The 21,761-nt window shown below is 36.1% G+C and overlaps 1 protein-coding gene across 9 annotated transcripts in view; it reads left to right on the top strand.

Moving 5' to 3' along the window:
* LOC128209759 (synaptotagmin-14-like) overlaps positions 1–21,761 on the top strand; it is a 65,143-nt gene that overhangs the window by 4,618 nt on the left and 38,764 nt on the right. For 6 of the 9 annotated variants that reach the window (XM_052913954.1, XM_052913953.1, XM_052913949.1 and 3 more), the window contains exons 2-3: positions 10,833–11,181; positions 15,824–15,988. In XM_052913954.1, coding sequence (XP_052769914.1) covers positions 11,154–11,181; positions 15,824–15,988 — 193 coding nt within the window. In that variant the 5' untranslated portion in view covers positions 10,833–11,153. The remainder of the gene's footprint in view (positions 1–10,832; positions 11,182–15,823; positions 15,989–21,761) is intronic. The other 3 variants (XM_052913956.1, XM_052913947.1, XM_052913955.1) reach the window with 2 other exon arrangements.

The raw sequence follows: 21,761 nt of genomic DNA, 5'->3' as shown, positions 1-21,761 counted from the left end.
CCTTATATTTACACCAATAGTTTATTATTTTATTCAAGAAACGTTAAAAAAATACTTCATTTCATTTTGGATTACCTTTCAGTAATCCTTTCTTTCCCATTCTGTAAATAGGATGACCCGACTGTTGCCGGAAACATTTTTTTTTAAAATGACGTCACAATAACGCAGGAAAAGATCAACCACTTGAAATCACTTTTAAATGTAAAATTGAAACACTTTTTGGGAACAAAATGTTTAAAATATATTAACTTAGCACTTTCTAAAATGTTGATTTATATTTTACAGGACCTGTGCTGACACAATACAAACAATAACAAATCAATAGTTTTCATGTAAATTGTTATGCGATGAATTGCGATCCGAAGATGTTGCGTTCATCGATTGATGAACGCAATTGCTGAAAGGCAGTTCATTTAAGGAATGGAAGTTGAGGTGTAAATATTTAATGATATCATATGGTTGAAGAAATCAATGTATTTTCTAAGATATTGAGCTGATTCTTCAGAACTTTGTTAAAGTTAGCAAAATTATATACTACATTGTTGTTAACTTTCAAATGTGAAATATTTGATGATGGGAAACTACAATTAAAGCTGCTCTCTCACAGATTGAACGTTTTGACCTTAAAAATGTTTTTTCTCTTTGAACGAGCCATTATATGCAAAAATTCATGTAAACCAGTGATATAAGACTGCTGACAAAAATAAGATCAGTTCAAAATATGATGTTTTACGCATTTTTCTCAAACCGTAAGTAATGCTTTAAGCAACGCTTTAAGCCATAAAACACGATCTGATCTTTTGTCAGCAGTCTTATATCACTGGTGTGCAGATATGAACGCAAAAATTGGCTCATTCCAAGACAATTTTATTTTTTGTCAAAACAGTCAATCTGTGAGAACTTTATATATGACCAAGCCTTTATCTGAAACAGTTGTCTCAAATATTGCTAGAAATACTGCAAATAACAAGTGCTTCCATTAAACTTCCAGAGCAGTAACGATTTGAAACTTAACGACAATGAAATTAACAATGTTGTTAACTTTAAAAAAGTCCTCAACAATCGGCCCATGCATCTCCTGTAATCCTGTAATGGAATATCTACTATTGCATAAGCATAGATTTCTACGGTGAAATGTCAGAGAACACGCCTCAAACTAAATATTTCATAGAGTCTGTATTGAATATATTGATTCCCTGTCAGACATACTGAAAAACAAACGGTGCTTCCTGTTGTAATTACTGGAGCTTCAATCAATGTAAATAGTTTTAAGAGAACTTATTATTCACCTTACTATTGAGATGATGTAATGAGCAGTCCTGATTTAAATATTAATAAGTAAAGGCAGCTAAAATTCAAAGTCCTAATATTTATATTCGCATTCTATTTTCTGTATTATAAAATTTGCCAACCTTTCATGACCTTTGTAGGCAGAGTTTCGAAAGAAAGACCTGGGTAATGCATATGTAAAACACAAATTTAAAAATCTTGATAATATTTTTGTTAAATGCGAAAATTATTACAACTGAAATCATTATTCCCACAAGAAATAAAAAAAATGAAAAGGGTAAATTGTAAGTATAAGGCTAGCGCGCTTCATGAATTTGCACAACCACGGCAAGCGTTCATACTGCAGGAAAAATAAGAACAAACTCTTAGATATTCATTTGCTGCACATCTCAACAGAGGAAATTAAAGAATCTGTTTTATATGTTGTACTTAAAGCATATTCAAGGTCAAGGCTACTCTACAAGATTTGTGCCTCAATTACACAAATTTGCAGAATTACAAACACCTCAGCAATAATTGTGAATTGTTGAATAATAAAAAAAGGAAAATATAAATAAAATATAAGGTGATACATGACTGTATTTGTAGATTAAAGGTCAAGGTCAAACTATAAAATATCTCCCTAGGCTGTGACTCCTCAACCATGACTGTGTACATGATGCCTCTGAACATTATTTAATAGAATAAGAGAAGCATTTAACTCATACATATTTCATAAGGTTAGTGTATATTTAAGGTCAAGGTCTCAATACAGGACAAAGAAAGGTGTATCAGAAGCCTCATTTACATAAAATAATGAAAGTGTTGAATGTTAGTTGAAGTGATAGAGAAAACAGACCGATTTCAGCTTGGTGCAGGTCAAGGTAACTGGACAAGATTTGTGTCTATGATAATATTGCTGCTTAACTGTGTCTTTGGTTTTGAATCTGTTTAACTGTCTGTTCATATATTAATGTAACTGTTCTGAGATGCCCTAAAAAATTATGATAGTTGCTATAAGGTGTCTTGCGCAAAGGTGGCTGGTAGATCTCTAAACCCAAGGTCAATTTCAGGTGAATAAGATGTTTTTTTGCTGAGTGACTTCAAAACTCAGCCCAACCCTCCAGGTATCATTGTGCGCAAAAACAATGTATACCTAAACCAAAGAAACTACAGACACAAGCCCAGTAGCATGAAACCCTAATTGTCGGCTTAGTGTAAGGCCGTTGTAACTCAATAAGGAAATAAAAGGCATTACTACAAGGTTTGGTTAAACCCTCATCATATATTTAGGATCAAATTAGTAGATTAGTATGTTATGTTATGGCTTGGTGAAATTAGTGTTTAAACATGTTTTCTCCCACCTCATAAGTAGATCCATTAATTTAACCATGCTAGAAATTCTTATCTTGCCCACGGGCGAAGATAAAATGCCCGGATGGAACTTCTTTTAATGGTCACCACAGTGTAATTACCTCCCTTGTTGAAGACTGTTGCCTGTAGCGCATCATGGAAACCTTGTCTTGTGGCAATATTTAGAACGCTAGTTAATTATTTCTTGCTTCAAATGTCACCAGAAAACAGTTTTCACGCACCTTTCAAGAAATAATGCGTCACTCTTTTTAGAACTATTTAAAGACCGATCAGACCATTTACATACTCTGAATCACTGCGCGAATATCCATGACAACCACGAATTATCACATATCTGTACGCAATTATTTTCACTAAGCACAAAAGAGTTCTAGCAAAAAAATACATTTTTACTTAATTTTGTTTTGTATAAGTATCTTCCATGGCCGAGAGTGTAAGATAGGTTCATCCCGACCCTCGCGCAGGGTGTTTCGCGGAAACTTGGTAAACCTCGTTTCCTCAAAACACCCTACGCTCGGGTCGGAATGAACCTATCTTACACTTTCGACCATGGAAGATACTTATAATCTTTTACTTCTTAGAACTTTAATGGTCTTAAATTTCTGCAACAAGAAACTGCTTTGACACTCAATTTTTGTCTGCATGTTGTGCAATTTCCGATTATAGCACATTCATAGGCTTTGCCAATGTGACAGCTTAGCAATGTTTGAGCTAATTTGTCAGAATGTACTTAAACTGATTCCGTGCTTCACGTTTCCTTCCTATTTCCTCATAACAAATTGTTTACTTTTCTAAGAAAAATAGAGATCATGTCATAGCCTTTTTGCTGTTGTCATTGAGGATGGCATCATAATGCAATTTTTGTAACCTTAAACCTTGGGTGTATTGACTCAAATAATTATCAATGATATTCAACTGAAACTTGGTAAACATGCTGTTGCTAAAGACAATATGCATACCGTATGACTTTTTATTATGCCCCCGAAGGTGGGCATATTAAAATTGCACCGTCCGTCCGTCCGTCCGTCCGTCCGTCCGTCCGGCTCTGTAACTTTCCCTTGTATGGACAGATTTTAAAATAACTTGCCACATGTGTTCCACATACCAAGACGACGTGTGGCGTGCAAGACTCGTGTCCCTACCTCAAAGGTCAAGGTCACACTTGGTGTTTATTCACAATGGAGTGCTGCATATAAGGACATAGAGTATAGGTTGTTGTGTCCGGGCTGTAACTTTCTCTTGTATGGACAGATTTTAAAATAACTTGCCATATGTGTACCACATACCAAGATGACGTGTCGCGTGCAAGACCCGTGTCCCTACCTCAAAGGTCAAGGTCACACTTAGTGTTTATTCACAATGGAGTGTTGCATATAAGGACATAGAGTATAGGTTGTCGTGTCCGGGCTGTAACTTTCCCTTGTATGGACAGATTTTAAAATAACTTGCCACATGTGTTCCACATACCAAGACGACGTGTCGCGTGCAAGACCCGTGTCCCTGCCTCAAAGGTCAAGGTCACACATAGTGTTTATTCACAATGGAGTGCTGCATATAATGACATAGAGTATAGGTTGTCGTGTCCGGGCTGTAACTTTCCCTTGTATGGACAGATTTTAAAATAACTTGCCACATGTGTTCCACATACCAAGACGACGTGTCGCGTGCAAGACCCGTGTCCCTACCTCAAAGGTCAAGGTCACACTTAGTGTTTATTCACAATGGAGTGCTACATATAAGGACATAGAGTATAGGTTGTCGTGTCCGGGCTGTAACTTTCCCTTGTATGGACAGATTTTAAAATAACTTGCCAAATGTGTTCCACATACCAAGACGATGTGTCGCGTGCAAGACCCGTGTCTCTACCTCAAAGGTCAAGGTCACACTTAGTGTTTATTCACAATGGAGTGCTGCATATAAGGACATAGAGTATAGGTTGTCGTGTCCGGGCTGTAACTTTCCCTTGTATGGACAGATTTTAAAATAACTTGCCAAATGTGTTCCACATACCAAGACGACGTGTCGCGTGCAAAACCCGTGTCCCTACCTCAAAGGTCAAGGTCACACTTAGTGTTTATTCACAATGGAGTGCTGCATATAAGGACATAGAGTATAGGTTGTCGTGTCCGGGCTGTAACTTTCTCTTGTATGGACAGATTTTAAAATAACTTGCCACATGTGTTCCACGTACCAAGACGACGTGTCGTGTGCAAGAACCGTGTCCCTACCTGAAAGGTCAAGGTCACACTTAGTGTTTATTTACAATGGAGTGCTGCATATAAGGACATAGAGTATAGGTTGTCGTGTCCGGGCTGTAACTTTCCCTTGTATACACGTGTTCCACATACCAAGATGACGTGTCGCGTGCAAGACCCGTGTCCCTACTTTAAAAGTCAAGGTCACACATAGTGTTTATTCACAATGGAGTGCTGCATATAAGGACATAGAGTATAGGTTGTCGTGTCCGGGCTGTAACTTTCTCTTGTATGGACAGATTTTAAAATAACTTGCCACATGTGTTCCACATACCAAGACGACGTGTCGCGTGCAAGACCCGTGTCCCTGCCTCAAAGGTCAAGGTCACACATAGTGTTTATTCCCAATGGAGTGTTGCATATAAGGACATAGAGTATAAGTTGTCGTGTCCGGGCTGTAACTTTCCCTTGTATGGACAGATTTTAAAATAACTTGCCACATGTGTTCCAAATACCAAGACGACGTGTCGCGTGCAAGACCCGTGTCCCTACCTCAAAGGTCAAGGTCACACTTAGTGTTTATTCACAATGGAGTGCTGCATACAAGGACATAGGGTATAGGTTGTCGTGTCCGGGCTGTAACTTTCTCTTGTATGGACAGATTTTAAAATAAGTTGCTACATGTGTTCCACATACTAAGACGACGTGTCCTGTGCAAGACCCGTGTCCCTACCTCTAAGGTGAAAGATACACTAAGTGTTTATTCACAAGGGAATTCTGAATATAAGGACATAACAGTGTAGGTTGTCAAGTATGGGTGGTATTTTTTTATGTTCAGAGGCAATTTAAAATAACTTGCCATATATATTTGACACATAAAGGCAAGATCAACTTTTCATGTACTGACCTTGTTCGTAGGTCAATGTCACATTCGGGGGCATTCGTCACATACTGTGACAGCTCTTGTTTGTATAGCAAGGCCCATAACTCTGGTTTTAACAATTGTAGAATTAAGCCCCTTGTTCTCAATGTTGTAACAACAGAAAAGCTGACTGTACAATGTATATACCTTCTTAACCCTTTACTTCATGTAAACCTAAGCCATTTCAGGCTGCCAGTGTATGGCTTATCAGTTCATATCAGTACCCCTACTTCATAGGAGATTATTGATATTATTGGAATTTTAACCCTCATGTATTACAAACCTATTTTCTTAGTATTTCTTTTGGTTTAATCAATAAGTCATCAATGTAAAGTTTATAGAGAATTAAATTTCCAATCCAGTCATATAAATTTTATTTTGTTATCTAAATTATTTCCGCATGATATTCATAAATAAAAAGAAAAATATGTCAAATTTGATGAAAATTAATTTTTATTACACTTTTATTTATCAAACATAACACAAAATATTATATAAACAACATATTTTTATAATTCATTTAATGCAACCTGAATTGAAACAAAGATGGACAGAATTAAAAAATAATTAACAACAAAGAAGCACGGTATATTTATATATATGAACAAGAAAAAAAAATTGATAAACAGTCACAGTATGTATAACTTTCGGTTATTAAACACTACAATGAACAAATAAAGTTATTATTCAACTACTAAATGAGGCCTGCATGTTGTTGTTTACTAAATTTATATCGTTTATTGCATGTCCAGGTATTGTCATTTGGGTTTGATTTTAAAAATCCTCATTTCTCGTATCCTTGTGTGCGTGACGCCGAGGTCCGAATTCGCCATCTCGATGTCGTACTCAAACTCATTCTAATGGAAGCCAGAATGTTCCGATTCGTCAGACAAACACTGAAATATAAATGACATTATTCAGGAATGTTGTTTTAAACTGAAGTTAACAAGGGCAGAAATTAGCTCTACATTGCATTCTTGTGTATTCGAAAACACGTGTTTCAACAGCTGATCGATGTTAAATTGGGTCATGTCAAAGTTTAACAATAGGGATAGTCCGTATTTTATAACACATTTGTACTTACTTTCAATTTGTAGAAGCAGATGCGCATTTTTATGACCGGATTAGCGAAACAGAAGTGACACATATGTCCCATATAATGATTTATGGCCTTTGTTTATACAAGCCAGATGATTTTTTGTTTATCCAACATGGCCGACATTTTGACACGTTTTCGAACCATGACCTGTGACGTCAGGCGCGTGATCAATAAAATATAGTTGTATTATTGGTAGTTAATTATAACTTGCAGTATTGTGTAAATTTCCACGAGGAAAACGAGACAGGAATGCCCACAAACCTGCGCAGTCAATGTTTTTCGCATCTTTGATACCAGTGACCTTATTTCGCGATTTTCCGAAATTCTTTAAATAGTAACATAGTTTTTTTTTAATGCATTGTATTTATCGATGTTTATACTTCATGAATATGAATTTATAGCGAATAAAAAAGCATCAGGTATGAAAATAAATGCCCCTACATTACTAATACGTAGGATTACGTATCTATGAAGCTATGGATAAAACGTTAAGATCCGTATCTATGAAGCTATGGATAGATAAGTAAAATTGCGTATCTATGAAGTAAAGGGTTAACCAAACACAATCATTAAACAAGAAATCCATATGGTAATGTTAAATGAAGCTTTAAATCATAAGGTCTCAGACAATCTTTTAAACAAGCGTCTCTGTAATCCTGAACGAAAATGTTACAGTAATCAGATTTACTGTAAGATAAGTTTCAGATAAAAGAGTACATCCTGTCTGGTGATGAAAAACCTAATCCCACCATTAAGGGAATGACAGCTAAAGTGAAGAATGTGTTTTTTATGTGACTGCTAATACAAAAGCAAGCTCAAAGCTGAAAAATTATTATTTATGTATTTATAACGTTTTTTTTTCTGAAGGTAAAGCTTTTGTCAAAGCCTTATTACTGTTTCCGTTGGTATGAAAAACCTTTAATCTTGGCCATAACTCAAATTTGTTCGAGGTATTAAAAAAAAACTTTGTTAACATGTTTCCAGCAACACCAAGGACATATTCAGCAAGGACCATTACTCTGGCTTTAATAATTGTTGAGTTCTGTCCCTTGGCAACTAAAAAGTAACACAGAAGCATAATGTGGCATTATATCTGACTATTTTTAAGAGCACAAAAGTCCAGTCGTTAAACAATTATATGTTTAATTTTATTTGAATTTCCCTTAATCCACTAGCTGATTAAGAGGGGGCGCACTCAGCACTCGCCACCTCAGCTGATTTACTTAAGTGTTATTTTAGTGTTCTTGTTATTTTAAATATTAACATCACACTGTTGAATATCACAATTCGTGTGTCTTAAAAGGGCTGGTTTAAACATGTTCATCTCTTACTTCATAGAAATTCGTTCTGGTCTTAGACTTGTGCAACAAGAAACTGCTTTGACAGTCAGTTTTTGTCTGCATGTTGTGTTATTTCCGATTATTGCACATCCAATCTCTCATAGGCTTTGCCAATGTGACAGCTTAGCAATGTTTTACCCTGTTTATCAGTACTCGAACTGATTCTGTGCTGCACGTTTCCTTTTGATTCCCTTATTACAATCTGGTGATGTCAAGTATTTTTCAGAAGTTATTCTATTTTCTTGATCATAATAAGCATTGATTGGCAGTAGATCAGGAAACCATAGATTACTTTATGAATTAGTTATCATTCATATGTTGAATTTTATGAATTGTATCACAAGCTGGCTTAGTTAGCGCTCTGATTAAGTTTCATAAAGTTCAAAATATGAACAATAACAAATTTGCAGTTTGACCTATTTTGTCACATATGCAAATGAGTTTGATCATGTAGACCACAAACAGGAAATATAACAGACTTACAGTATTTTCTTCATATCAGGCATCTGGGCATTTAATGAAAAATATTTTCAAATTTCAAAAGCAAAACAGTGATTACTTTGTTGAAGAAAGAAGGGCAAACTGTTATTATTACTGCATGGCCTGATTACCAGCCAGGGTATATGTCAACAGTCAATTGTAATCATGGCCCACCCTGGTCTATGGGTAAACCGGGGATAGCCGGGGAAATGGGCCGTGTTTTTACCTTCATGGTGGCCCTGCAGTGCCGGGTGAATGGGGTGGGTTTGTCGTCAAGCCAAATATAGCGGGGAATGGGCCTTACAAAGGGTCTTTAGGGTCCCTGGGATGTGCGGGCATTTGGCGGGGATTTTAACATCAGTTTGTTCCCGCAGGGTGGGAATTTTACCAGGGCTTGGCTGGAGCGTGAGTCAAAGTCCCCGCTATCCCCCGGACCTGGTGGGGCCGCAGTTATAATTGACTGGTGCATAAGCATTTAAATAAAACAATAACATCTGAGGTTTTCAATTTTCTCCTAGAATATCAAAGTAATAAAATATAAGGCTTATGATCTCTCTTCTTTGTAATTTAGTTATATCAAAGCTGTCTTTGCAGTTTATTCAAAGCGCCTTTGGAGAAAACATTTTATGTCGTAATTTTTAGAATAATATTTACAGCTTTTATTTCTTGAGAGTTATCAGGATAATAGTCGTAACATCAATTACATTAGATCTGTATAAACGTCTTTTATTATTATTATTTCCTCAAGTCCAATGTTACTTAAAGCTGCACTCTCACAGATATACGATTTTTACAACTTTTTTTATTTTTTGTCTTGGAAAGAGCAAATTTTTGCGTAAATTATCTGCAAACCAATAATAAAAGATAGCTTACAAAAAAATCAGATCACAGATTTTGATATTTCTGTTCGAAAATTAATGTTTTATGGCTTAAACCATTACTAACCGTTACTAACGGTTTAAGAAAAATGCGTAAAACATCAATTTTTGAACTTTATAGAAAAATCTGCCATCTAATTTTTGTCAGCAGTCTGGTTCCCATGGATTTTCGCAAAAATTGGCTCGTTCCAAGACAAAAAATAAAAAAAATTGTCAAAACGTTCAATATGTGAGAGTGCAGCTTTAAAGGTCAATTCATACAAATATGTAGCAAAAAAATGAAACTATGGCACTAAGATAATTTCAAAATTTATGATTTAAATCCAATAACAAATCCGTAAAATCATCGTACTTTACTTTTTATACCAATATTTGAGTAAAAAAAGTAATGATATATGCTCAAATCCACCATTCAGGCTAGAAATTGTTAAAATTTTCTTGGGAGAGTAACCCCCAACACCCCCTGCCAACATTTTAAACTAGTTACCGGTAAGTTTCGGTTCTGAGGAAGGGGCGAATGTTTAAAGGTTGTGACTCTAAGTAACACCCCCTATTATGTCAATTACTGACCTGCCCCTGAAATGGACTTAAAGCTTAATTGGAACAGCCCCCAGACTTTTGGTAATGGTTATTTAAGTCTTGGGTTTAACACTGAGTTTATAAGTTAACAATATCTAGACAAGAGAAAGGGGATTTATGGAAAAGAAAATATTTCCTCACTTAAAATATAGGTCAATATATAGTTTGAATAAGGGCATTTTCAGTAGTGTTGTTTGTTCCAATAATTGATTGTCATAAAAAAAATCAATCATAAGAGGCCAACATAGACGATTATCGAAAATGATTTTGTGAAGTTGTTTATTGAAAGTATATACTTTAAAAGTGTCATTTGATAATTTAAGACCCTTCGACCCCATTTTGGACTTCTTTCAGAATTCAACTTTTGACAAAAAATAACTTTCCCTTTAAAATTTATGAATTTGTTATTAATTTAGATGAATGGCAGTTTACTTGTGTGAAATTATTCATTATCATTCAGGTTTTCAGTCTTTGATAATTGATAGTTAAATTCCCAACACTAATTTTCAGTGAGTCAGGTGAGCTATGGGAAACAAATAGTTTTTGAGGATGGACTCATATTATGATCCTTTTATTACCAGGTATTGCATGGTTTCGTTGCATCAGATCAATTGAAAACTTCTGTTTTTGCTGCATATATATATCCTTACCTGCTGTTTCATTTAGTGACGGTCATGATATAATTTTGTTCTTTAGGAATTGACTGGTCACCAGTTTTCATTCAAACAATTTTGTTGACCAATAAAAGGATTATATTTTGTATTTTGTAAATAAAGATAAGCACATCTGTGCATTATCTAATGGATTAACTGGGAAACCTCCGTGATATAATCTCAACATGTCACAACATTATCCAGTGGATTAACTGGCAAACCTCCAAAATGATCTTGACATGTGGCAATAATTGCTTTGGCCATTTGTCAATTGTTGGACAGTTGTGGAAATATTAAAAACTGCAATAAAAGATGTGCCAAAGTTATCTTAGGAACTAGCATATTTATTCACCAGAATTTCAATATGACAAGGACTTTCGAGTATATGCCAAGTAAGTAAATTAAATATGAGATTCTGTCTTACCTATAATAATTATACATGTGTTACTACTAACTACCTTACTTACTAATTCTTAGTCTAATTTTCAAAAAAAAAATGAGATGATGTCATAGCCTTGGTGCTGTTGTCGTTGCTGTTGACATCATCATGCAAAAAAAATCTGTAACTTTGTAACCAATTCGGTTACAAGATATGCATTTGAAACTTGGTAATAAAGGAAAAAAGTTATAAAATACACCCAAAATGTACCATTTTCAACTAGAAATTGTTTAACCCTATGCATGCTGGGTAAATTGTCGTCTGCTCAAAAATGTCGTCTGGTTTATTCTAAATTTCTTTCAATTTACTTAAAACTTTGGGGATATATTGACTGAGTGGCAAACAGCTTGGAACCTGACCAGGCGCCGAGTTACTCGGCGTCTGGTCTGGTTCCAAGCTGTTTGCAAAGCCTTTAAAATCGCCATCAGCAGCTTAAGGGTTAACCTTTCTGGGGTGAGTACCCCCAAAACGTCCTGCCAACACTTTAAACCAAATAATAATAATCTCAATTCTGAGGGAGGGATGCATTCCAAAAGATTATGCTCCCTCTTATGACAATCCCTGGATCCGCCCCTGAATTTGATATGAACATTTTCACTATTTATAAGTAATTTTGAACTATTTCAGTGCGTAAAAAACAATGTCCTTGGACAAATGACAACGAAAGCAATATAGACTGTACAGTGTAAATACTTTTACAAAACAAAACTACCAAACAGTAAATTCATTTCGTGATGTAAGACAAAACTTATGAATGCATCTCAAACTTTGCAACATAAGTCAGTCCGTAATCCTGAAAGAAATGTTAGAATAATCGGATTTCTATTGACTGAAAGACCAGTAGTTTCAGAGAAGAATATGTCCTGTCTGGTGATAAAAAACCTAATTCCCATCTAAATTGAATGACAGTCGGGAGTGATGAACGTGTTTTATGGGACTGCTTGTACTTTCAAATGGGAAATAACACTGGGAAGCATAAATCCAATTTTTTGTATTCTTATTCTCATCTTAAATGCAAAGCCCGTCTCGTAGGCATATAAAAAAAATGTTTCAGCTTTCCCAACTTTCGTATTTTTTTTCATCCAACTCAAATGTTTTTATAGCCAGAAACCCATTTTTTTACCTTAAAATATGTTGGTTTATATTTTGGTAGATTCTTGCGCAGGATAGACGTGTGTATGTACTGTTTGTTATTAGAGCGGTCTTGTTAACGTTGACACCAACAAACCAGTGACAGTTTTAAGTGTGAAAAATGTTTTTCATAGAATCTCTGTAATTATAAAAGTTGTTATTCCCCAATGAGTTATGTGAATGGGATAAAAAAAACAAGGAAGGTTTTGTTTTACCAAATACTCTGTGAACATGACATATTTTTGTACAAAATTGCATATGAAGTTGTTGTTTTTCTGGCACATGAATTATAGAATAGAACTCGAGTAAAACAGGTTCAACTGACCACAGATGAAACACAAGGTAATGCAAGAATGAACCATAGCCTTATATAGTTTGTATTTTTAATATGACATGAACATTAAATATATAAATCGCCCATTCAAATAGTAGCCTGAAACAAAGCTCACCACAGCAGGAATACATTTTCAACAACAATAGCCTGAAACAAAGCTCACCTGAGCAGGAATATATTTTCAACAACAGTAGCCTGAAACAAAGCTCACCACAGCAGGAATACATTTTCAACAACAGTAGCCTGAAACAAAGCCCACCACAGCAGGAATACATTTTCAAAAACAGTAGCCTGAAACAAAGCTCACCACAGAAGGAATACATTTTCAAAAACAGTAGCCTGAAACAAAGCTCACCACAGAAGGAATACATTTTCAACAACAGTATCCTGAAACAAAGCTTACCACAGCAGGAATACATTTTCAACAACAGTAGCCTGAAACAAAGCTCACCTGAGCAGGAATACATTTTCAAAAACAGTAGCCTGAAACAAAGCTCACCACAGAAGGAATACATTTTCAAAAACAGTAGCCTGAAACAAAGCTCACCACAGAAGGAATACATTTTCAAAAACAGTAGCCTGAAACAAAGCTCACCACAGCAGGAATACATTTTCAAAAACAGTAGCCTGAAACAAAGCTCACCTGAGCAGGAATACATTTTCAAAAACAGTAGCCTGAAACAAAGCTCACCACAGAAGGAATACATTTTCAAAAACAGTAGCCTGAAACAAAGCTCACCACAGCAGGAATACATTTTCAACAACAGTAACCTGAAACAAAGCCCACCAAAGCAGGAATACATTTTCAAAAACAGTAGCCTGAAACAAAGCTCACCTGGGCAGGAATACATTTTCAAAAACAGTAGCCTGAAACAAAGCTCACCACAGAAGGAATACATTTTCAAAAACAGTAGCCTGAAACAAAGCTCACCACAGCAGGAATACATTTTCAACAACAGTAGCCTGAAAAAGCCCACCAAAGCAGGAATACATTTTCAACAACAGTAGCCTGAAACAAAGCTCACCACAGCAGGAATACAATTTCAACAACAGTAGCCTGAAACAAAGCTTACCACAGCAGGAATACATTTCAACAACAGTAGCCTGAAACAAAGCCCACCTAAGCAGGAATACATTTTCAACAACAGTAGCCTGAAACAAAGCTTACCACAGCAGGAATACATTTTCAACAACAGTAGCCTGAAACAAAGCTCACCACAGAAGGAATACATTTTCAACAACAGTAGCCTGAAACAAAGCTCACCTAAGCAGGAATACATTTTCAACAATAGTAGCCTGAAACAAAGCTCACCACAGCAGGAATACATTTTCAAAAAGAGTAGCCTGAAACAAAGCTCACCTGAGCAGGAATAAATTTTCAAAAACAGTAGCCTGAAACAAAGCTCACCACAGAAGGAATACATTTTCAAAAACAGTAGCCTGAAACAAAGCTCACCACAGCAGGAATACATTTTCAACAACAGTAACCTGAAACAAAGCCCACCAAAGCAGGAATACATTTTCAAAAACAGTAGCCTGAAACAAAGCTCACCTGGGCAGGAATACATTTTCAAAAACAGTAGCCTGAAACAAAGCTCACCACAGAAGGAATACATTTTCAAAAACAGTAGCCTGAAACAAAGCTCACCACAGCAGGAATACATTTTCAACAACAGTAGCCTGAAAAAAGCCCACCAAAGCAGGAATACATTTTCAACAACAGTAGCCTGAAACAAAGCTCACCACAGCAGGAATACAATTTCAACAACAGTAGCCTGAAACAAAGCTTACCACAGCAGGAATACATTTCAACAACAGTAGCCTGAAACAAAGCCCACCTAAGCAGGAATACATTTTCAACAACAGTAGCCTGAAACAAAGCTTACCACAGAAGGAATACATTTTCAACAACAGTAGCCTGAAACAAAGCTTACCACAGCAGGAATACATTTTCAACAACAGTAGCCTGAAACAAAGCTCACCTGAGCAGGAATACATTTTCAAAAACAGTAGCCTGAAACAAAGCTCACCACAGAAGGAATACATTTTCAAAAACAGTAGCCTGAAACAAAGCTCACCACAGAAGGAATACATTTTCAAAAACAGTAGCCTGAAACAAAGCTCACCACAGCAGGAATACATTTTCAACAACAGTAACCTGAAACAAAGCCCACCAAAGCAGGAATACATTTTCAAAAACAGTAGCCTGAAACAAAGCTCACCTGAGCAGGAATACATTTTCAAAAACAGTAGCCTGAAACAAAGCTCACCACAGAAGGAATACATTTTCAAAAACAGTAGCCTGAAACAAAGCTCACCACAGCAGGAATACATTTTCAACAACAGTAGCCTGAAACAAAGCCCACCAAAGCAGGAATACATTTTCAACAACAGTAGCCTGAAACAAAGCTCACCACAGCAGGAATACATTTTCAACAACAGTAGCCTGAAACAAAGCTTACCACAGCAGGAATACATTTTCAACAACAGTAGCCTGAAACAAAGCTCACCACAGCAGGAATACATTTTCAACAACAGTAGCCTGAAACAAAGCTCACCACAGCAGGAATACAATTTCAACAACAGTAGCCTGAAACAAAGCTCACCACAGCAGGAATACATTTTCAACAACAGTAGCCTGAAACAAAGCCCACCTGAGCAGGAATTCATTTTCAACAACAGTAGCCTGAAACAAAGCCCACCTGAGCAGGAATTCATTTTCAACAACAGTAGCCTGAAACAAAGCTCATCTGAGCAGGAATTCATTTTCAACAACAGTAGCCTGAAACAAAGCTCACCACAGCAGGAATACATTTTCAAAAAGAGTAGCCTGAAACAAAGCTCACCTGAGCAGGAATTCATTTTCAACAACAGTAGCCTGAAACAAAGCTCATCTGAGCAGGAATTCATTTTCCAAAACAGTAGCCTGAAACAAAGCAAAATTTTATTACAGAATTTGTACATTTTCTGTATATTTCAGAACCACTTACCAAGATTGTAGCCTTCCTGTTAGATGTGAGATGCCAGTTGGTATATATATATCTCTGTGTAACCCATGCTCTGGACACCCACAACAACACAAACAATTCAGGAAACATAGTTTTTATCAGAGATTCCCTGTATATTTCAGTACCCTCCGAGGCTGTTGCGTTCCTTGGTGCTGTTGCAGGATTTCTCCTCGTGTTGCTCATATTCTTCCTTTACCTAAACAAGCAGCTGTGTTTCTCCTCATGTGGCGGGTTCCCATGTGTTGATCAACCGCCTCGGAAAAAGGAGTCCCGGACCAAAGCACTTGGTAAGTGGGAGTAGGGATATTTACGCCATATATTTTTTGTAGAACTGTCCTGCTTTTTAGAGGGGCAAGGGTCTAATTCCCTGTTGACATATAATGGGCACATTTTAGCACTTTCAGTGTAAGAAAATCTAACAGTAATTGCTACCTTAGAGATTTTGTTGAGAAAAGGTGTTGAAACTTTGATGAACAGTATAGAAATAAGATTTTAGATGAAGTTTTAAAGAAAAAAAGCTGCCCGAATGGGTTAATTTTCAAGGTTTTCATGGTTTTGGGTGATAAACACACAAATAATTTAGCGAAGTATCCATTTTAATAGCTTCTCAAATATACAAATATGGAGCAAAATGATTATTGCAAAATATACTATTACATGTAAGACATCCTTGAGCAGTTTGGAAGGTGTACACGTAAAATAGTTTTATTTTGCTGTGAAAAAAAAGTCAATACAGGATATAATTTTTTTTAACTTTTCTGTTCATCACCTTGGAGTGATAATTATGAGATATAAAGGAATTATTTCATGATTGTTATCCAAATTTTTATAACGGTTGCATGGGATTTTTTGAGATAATACATGTTTTTGAAATTGTGAGAAGAGTTTTGGATTTGGCAGACTTGTCTCCCTTGAAAATGTGCAATTCACATATTGCTTACAAATGCTTACAAATGTAACGTGCGAGTTCAAAGACGCAACAGATCCCTTCAGAGAAAAGCATGATAGACCCTTAAGGTTCAGGTCTTATAAATATATATATATCAATGTAATTCGAAAAGAAATATATTGAATTCTAGTAAGATCATTGTTCATATATTTTCGAAGAAAGAAAAACTGAAAGTTTAGATCTAGTTCTAAAATGAACCCGAACTTGGTTGTCCGGTTAGCGCAGTGGTTAGCGCACTCGCTTCTCACCAAGGCGACCCGGGTTCGATTCCGGGCCTGGGCGCATGTGAGTTTGGTTAGTGGTCACCAAGCCGGACAAGTGGGTTTTCTCCGGGTTCTCCGGTTTCCCCCACAACACAAATTAAATAAAGTTTAAACTAACCCGATAATGTTAAAATACTTATGAAAAAGAGGTAATGTTTGTGTAGAAAATCTTTAAAAACTTGCCAGTCATGTATATATTTTTACAATAAGCAGTAGAATGTTCTCACTGTCCAGTGTCCCTGCACTGGACCAGTTCTTTTAACAGCTGGTAAAATTACAATTATGTTTATTTTAATAATATTTTACCTGTATGAAAAAGTGTGCTGAGTGTGGAGATCGAACCTGACAAGCCCATATTAAGAGCAAAAAGCCTTACTTTCAACTGAGCTATCTCGTCAACTAAATGGTGATTTCATCACTAACTACAGTTGTTAACCCATGGCCACTAAACACCAGCTCCACCACTTTACGGTGGCACAAAGAAAATTGGTGCATTTTAAGTACACTTCTTTGCTTACACACACCCTAAGAACATTCTGGCATATGCAAATATAACACTTATGTTTAGTGCTTATGCCAGAACACAACAAACCAAATGAGCACTTCTTAAATAGAAAATATGCATAGAATAATAAAAGAGGTGGGGGCTGTTGCTCTAGTGATGGAGCTGTCGAGTAGTGGTGGCTCTGTAGAGCATGTTTTGCACCCGAAGTAATTAATACTTAAAAGTGGCCGTGTAATCTCGGGTTCTAAAGGAACATGACAAAACATGTGTGTGATTTTAACAACAATTGATGTAGCATTTACATAAATAATTTTGAATTTGTGCAGGCATGATTATGTGGCATCTTCTTGGAACTACCCCCATGATTATTGTTGACAAATTAATTCTTATTGAAAAACACAGGGCAGTGCCAAAAAATACAGAAGCACCTGCCATTTAGTAAGATTTATGCCAGACAGTCAACACCTACTTGCAGAGTAATTTTGCAATGTCTCAGTGGTTGTTTGTTGTTTTATTTGAGTTTATCAAGTTCTGCCTGAGAGCCTATCGGCTGTATTATGGCTTGACGCTGCTGTGACGCCATTATGACTTAAATTGTGTTTAAATGCCATAAGTGACACAAGATAGAAGTGACAGCAATTCGCAGTCAAATCCAGACATTGGAAGACTTGAAGAAATAGAATGAGATGCAAGAGATATAGGTCTCAACCGCTTAAAATGCTACAAACATAGAATATGGGAAATATTTTCCATGCTCTAGATTCTCAATTTGGTTTGCAATTTGATCTAAAATTTCACACTGAATTAAAGCCTTTCTTGAATGGCGCTTCTCTAGAACGTTTGACATAAAACACAACTAATTAATTTGTGTCACTAGGCAATGTTTGGTATTATATGAGACAGATTTGTCTGATCTGGAAATTTAACTCTGAGAACGTTATTAATCCAGAAATAAGTGTTGTAGATTTGTACATGAAAGAAATGAGAAATGCATGCACACAGCGAAATAAATCGTAAGACAAAGTTTAGTTGTAAAAGTGATTTAAGTAAATAAAATAATCACCTTCACAAATTTATGTTCATAAACTGTCGATAGAGAAATGCATATCTATAAAAAAAAAATTCTATATATACTCCCATATCCATCATGATTACTTTGTGAACTTGATGATCGCATGAATGTAGTAAGCATTCCCTGTCAAACCAAAGGTCTTTTTGGCGAGGGATATTGTTTTGGCGTTGGACATGCGTCCTTCATTCCATTCGTCTGTCTGTATGTCAATCTAGAACAATATCTTGGTAGGGATGAGTCGTGAACCACTAAACACTATGAGTGTAATTTTCGCTTAAAAATTGGACAATTCCCTGTTGAATATATAGGAAATTAATTAGTGGTCTGAAACCTCTTTAGTGTATCTTTAAGTAAATACCCCACAAAATATTAATTTTTGTAAACCTGTCAAATAATATAGCACCAGACCAAACACATTTGAGTCTGAATTAAGTCGGATTTTTACATCCACAATATTGAATCGGTCTTGTAATATATTTCTGTTGTGAAAACAGTAAACTTATTAAAGTTTACTGAAAATGTTAAATTTAATTATTTGTGTCAATTTCATTTAATTCACATTTATTGATTACACAAATATTTGAAACAAACACATACATGGTTTAATAGACAATGATATAGCATATAATATTCTGACAGCAACGGTATATAGCACTCTGATGAAGTCTTCATACTTCTCATTGTATGACTTTGAAGGCAATTTTCATTTTGAACCCTTACTCGCTATGGCCAATGTAGTTATCCTCCCAGATTTTATACCAGGTCCTCCACAGAATTGGTTGACTGGAGGAGTGGAACTTTTTAAACATCCGACATTATGAAGTTTATTTTTCTGTGCACAATTTTGGATTGTCATAAAATCAATAAAATCTCCATGTGTTTTACATAAAAAAATCACTTCTGTGAGCAATAAATGTCTCTTTATTCAAGATATAAACAAACAACTTTAATTATTCACACTTATCAATGTCAACCAAAGTATAACAGTTTGTTATTTTGCTAATTAAGCAACATACTGCAAACCATCATAAATTTTTGCACCTTTAGTTTGATCTGAAGTTTGACCTAAAGGACACAGAAAATGTGCGAAATTTGACCAGAGGGACTGAAATATGGTTTCAATATGGTGAAAAATCAAGATGAAAATAGACATCAGTGGAATTTTTTATATAGAAACAGAAGGAATAAATTCGGGACTGGGGATTTTTTTCGACACAACCAGAAAATCGACGTATCAGAGATCAGCATAGTGAGTTTGGACTGTATTAAATATAACATAATTTGCATTGCTTTATGCAACACAGTTTCACTAAAAAGTAGGGATGCAAACGAATATTCGAATATTTGAATATTCGATCGAACGATTAGTATTCAAATGTTAAAATCGGTATTCGAATATTCGATTATTTTTTTCAAAAAATGATGAAATAAACCTTGAGTCTTCAGCGCAGTTGTTGTGTTTAAAATTATACTGTCTTGTTTTTACAACAATACGCATATTAGATGCCCGAGGCGATAACGAGATGACAATCGAGTGTGCGTCATGTGTCAATTAGGGACCGATCATAGGGTACTATAAACAGTGTCCATAATTGTAAAATAACTGGCTATTAGGATGTGACATCAAACAGGTCTAATTGATTTTCTGTTCTTTTAAATGACCATGCCAATTAAGAATTTAAGGACGCGGCCTTCACACCCTTTTGTCAGTTTGCCTGCCAATTAAGCTGAGCAATATTGCTCAAATCGGTGATTGATATAATACGCTGAATGTAGATACCACTTCATTCCTTCAAAATATATGTTCGTAAAACATTCTAAGTTAAATTTATTAGTATTATATATTAGATTTGTATTTCTTAACAACGTAAAAGATGCCAGCCACATCTGAAGTATGTACTTATTTCACGCGCTCTGTTGACAAGAAATCTGTCACGTGCAAACAATGCAGTGTGAGGTTGTCGAACATGGGCACGACGACTAATCTTTGGAATCACGTGAAGGCTAAGCATCTGAGTTCTCAAAGTGAAAGCAGCAAACAGCAATCAATGAAAAAGTTTGCCGTTTCTGGTCTTAAACATGATTTGTGTTCAGAGGAAATTACTAAGAAAGTGGTGAATATGGTGGTGACGGATTACTTGCCCATAAGCATGTCAACGGAGAAGAACGTGTCATACAGTTTATCCTATCGTGACAAGTCTTCTCGACAACACACTCCGTGCATGCGAGGCTGATTCCCATGTCGTCAAGGAAGTTAAGGGTGTTATTGCTGCTGAGCTTCGTCGCCGCTTCCGGCCTTCGAACGAGGCCACCGCCACATCCACCCCAGTCCTTGCGGCTGTATTGGACCCCCGCTACAAGGACCTGGACTTCCTGTCAACGGAACAGCGGGGCTACACGGAAGACGCACTCTAACTATCACTTTTTAAAGATTAAATTGTTATCGAATATTCGATCGAAAGAATTACCGAATATTCGAATATCGGTTTTGCCATTCGTTTGCATCCCTACTAAAAAGCGTTGTTTGACTACCAATCATTTGGGTGAGAATAGGAAAAATACATGCAGATGGGGTAAATCCATAGAACAAAGCATCAATTTAGTTTGGCCTCAAGCTTAATTCCAAAAATAATTGCTTTACAAAGCATTTCTGGCATATTGGACTGAAACAGACATGCAAGAATGTATTTGGAAAACCAATATCATCTTGTTTTTCTTTCATTTTTACATTCGATACTGCACTAGTAGATCCACAGGGTTTGTGGGAGGGGGCGCACCCAGCACAAGCCCCACCCCCCACCCCCAACATAAAATATGCCCAATATGCACCATTTCAGACTAGAAATTGTTAAAAAATTAAGGGGGAATACCTCCAAACATTTTAATCTAATTGAATATCGACTCTGTTGGAAGGGCACAAGTCAAAATATTACGCCCCTAAGTTATGCCCCCTCTTATTTCAAAACCTCAACCCGTCCCTGTAATGGAACAATAGGCTGTAATCGTTTATTGAAATTGAATGCAACTAGGGCAAAAATGGGGCTAGTTTTGTTCAGATCTATTGATTGGTCTTGGTTGTTTGTACAGCTTGGAATTGAACCTGTCATAAACAGTTGTTTTTACAGAGGCGTTTTGAGAGGGTAATGCGTGTTATGTAGAATCTGCTAGAGCCGATGTGACAAGAAAAGTCATGTCTTCTTGGAAGGAATATTCCTTCCTCTAGATATAATTGACTGTCATTTATAATCCATTTAAAAAAAATCATCTTCTC

Source organism: Mya arenaria, chromosome 11, assembly GCF_026914265.1.
Source record: "Mya arenaria isolate MELC-2E11 chromosome 11, ASM2691426v1".
Lineage (NCBI taxonomy): Eukaryota > Metazoa > Mollusca > Bivalvia > Myida > Myidae > Mya > Mya arenaria.
Note: the sequence above shows the minus strand (reverse complement) of the source record. Positions and strands in the feature narration are given on the sequence as shown.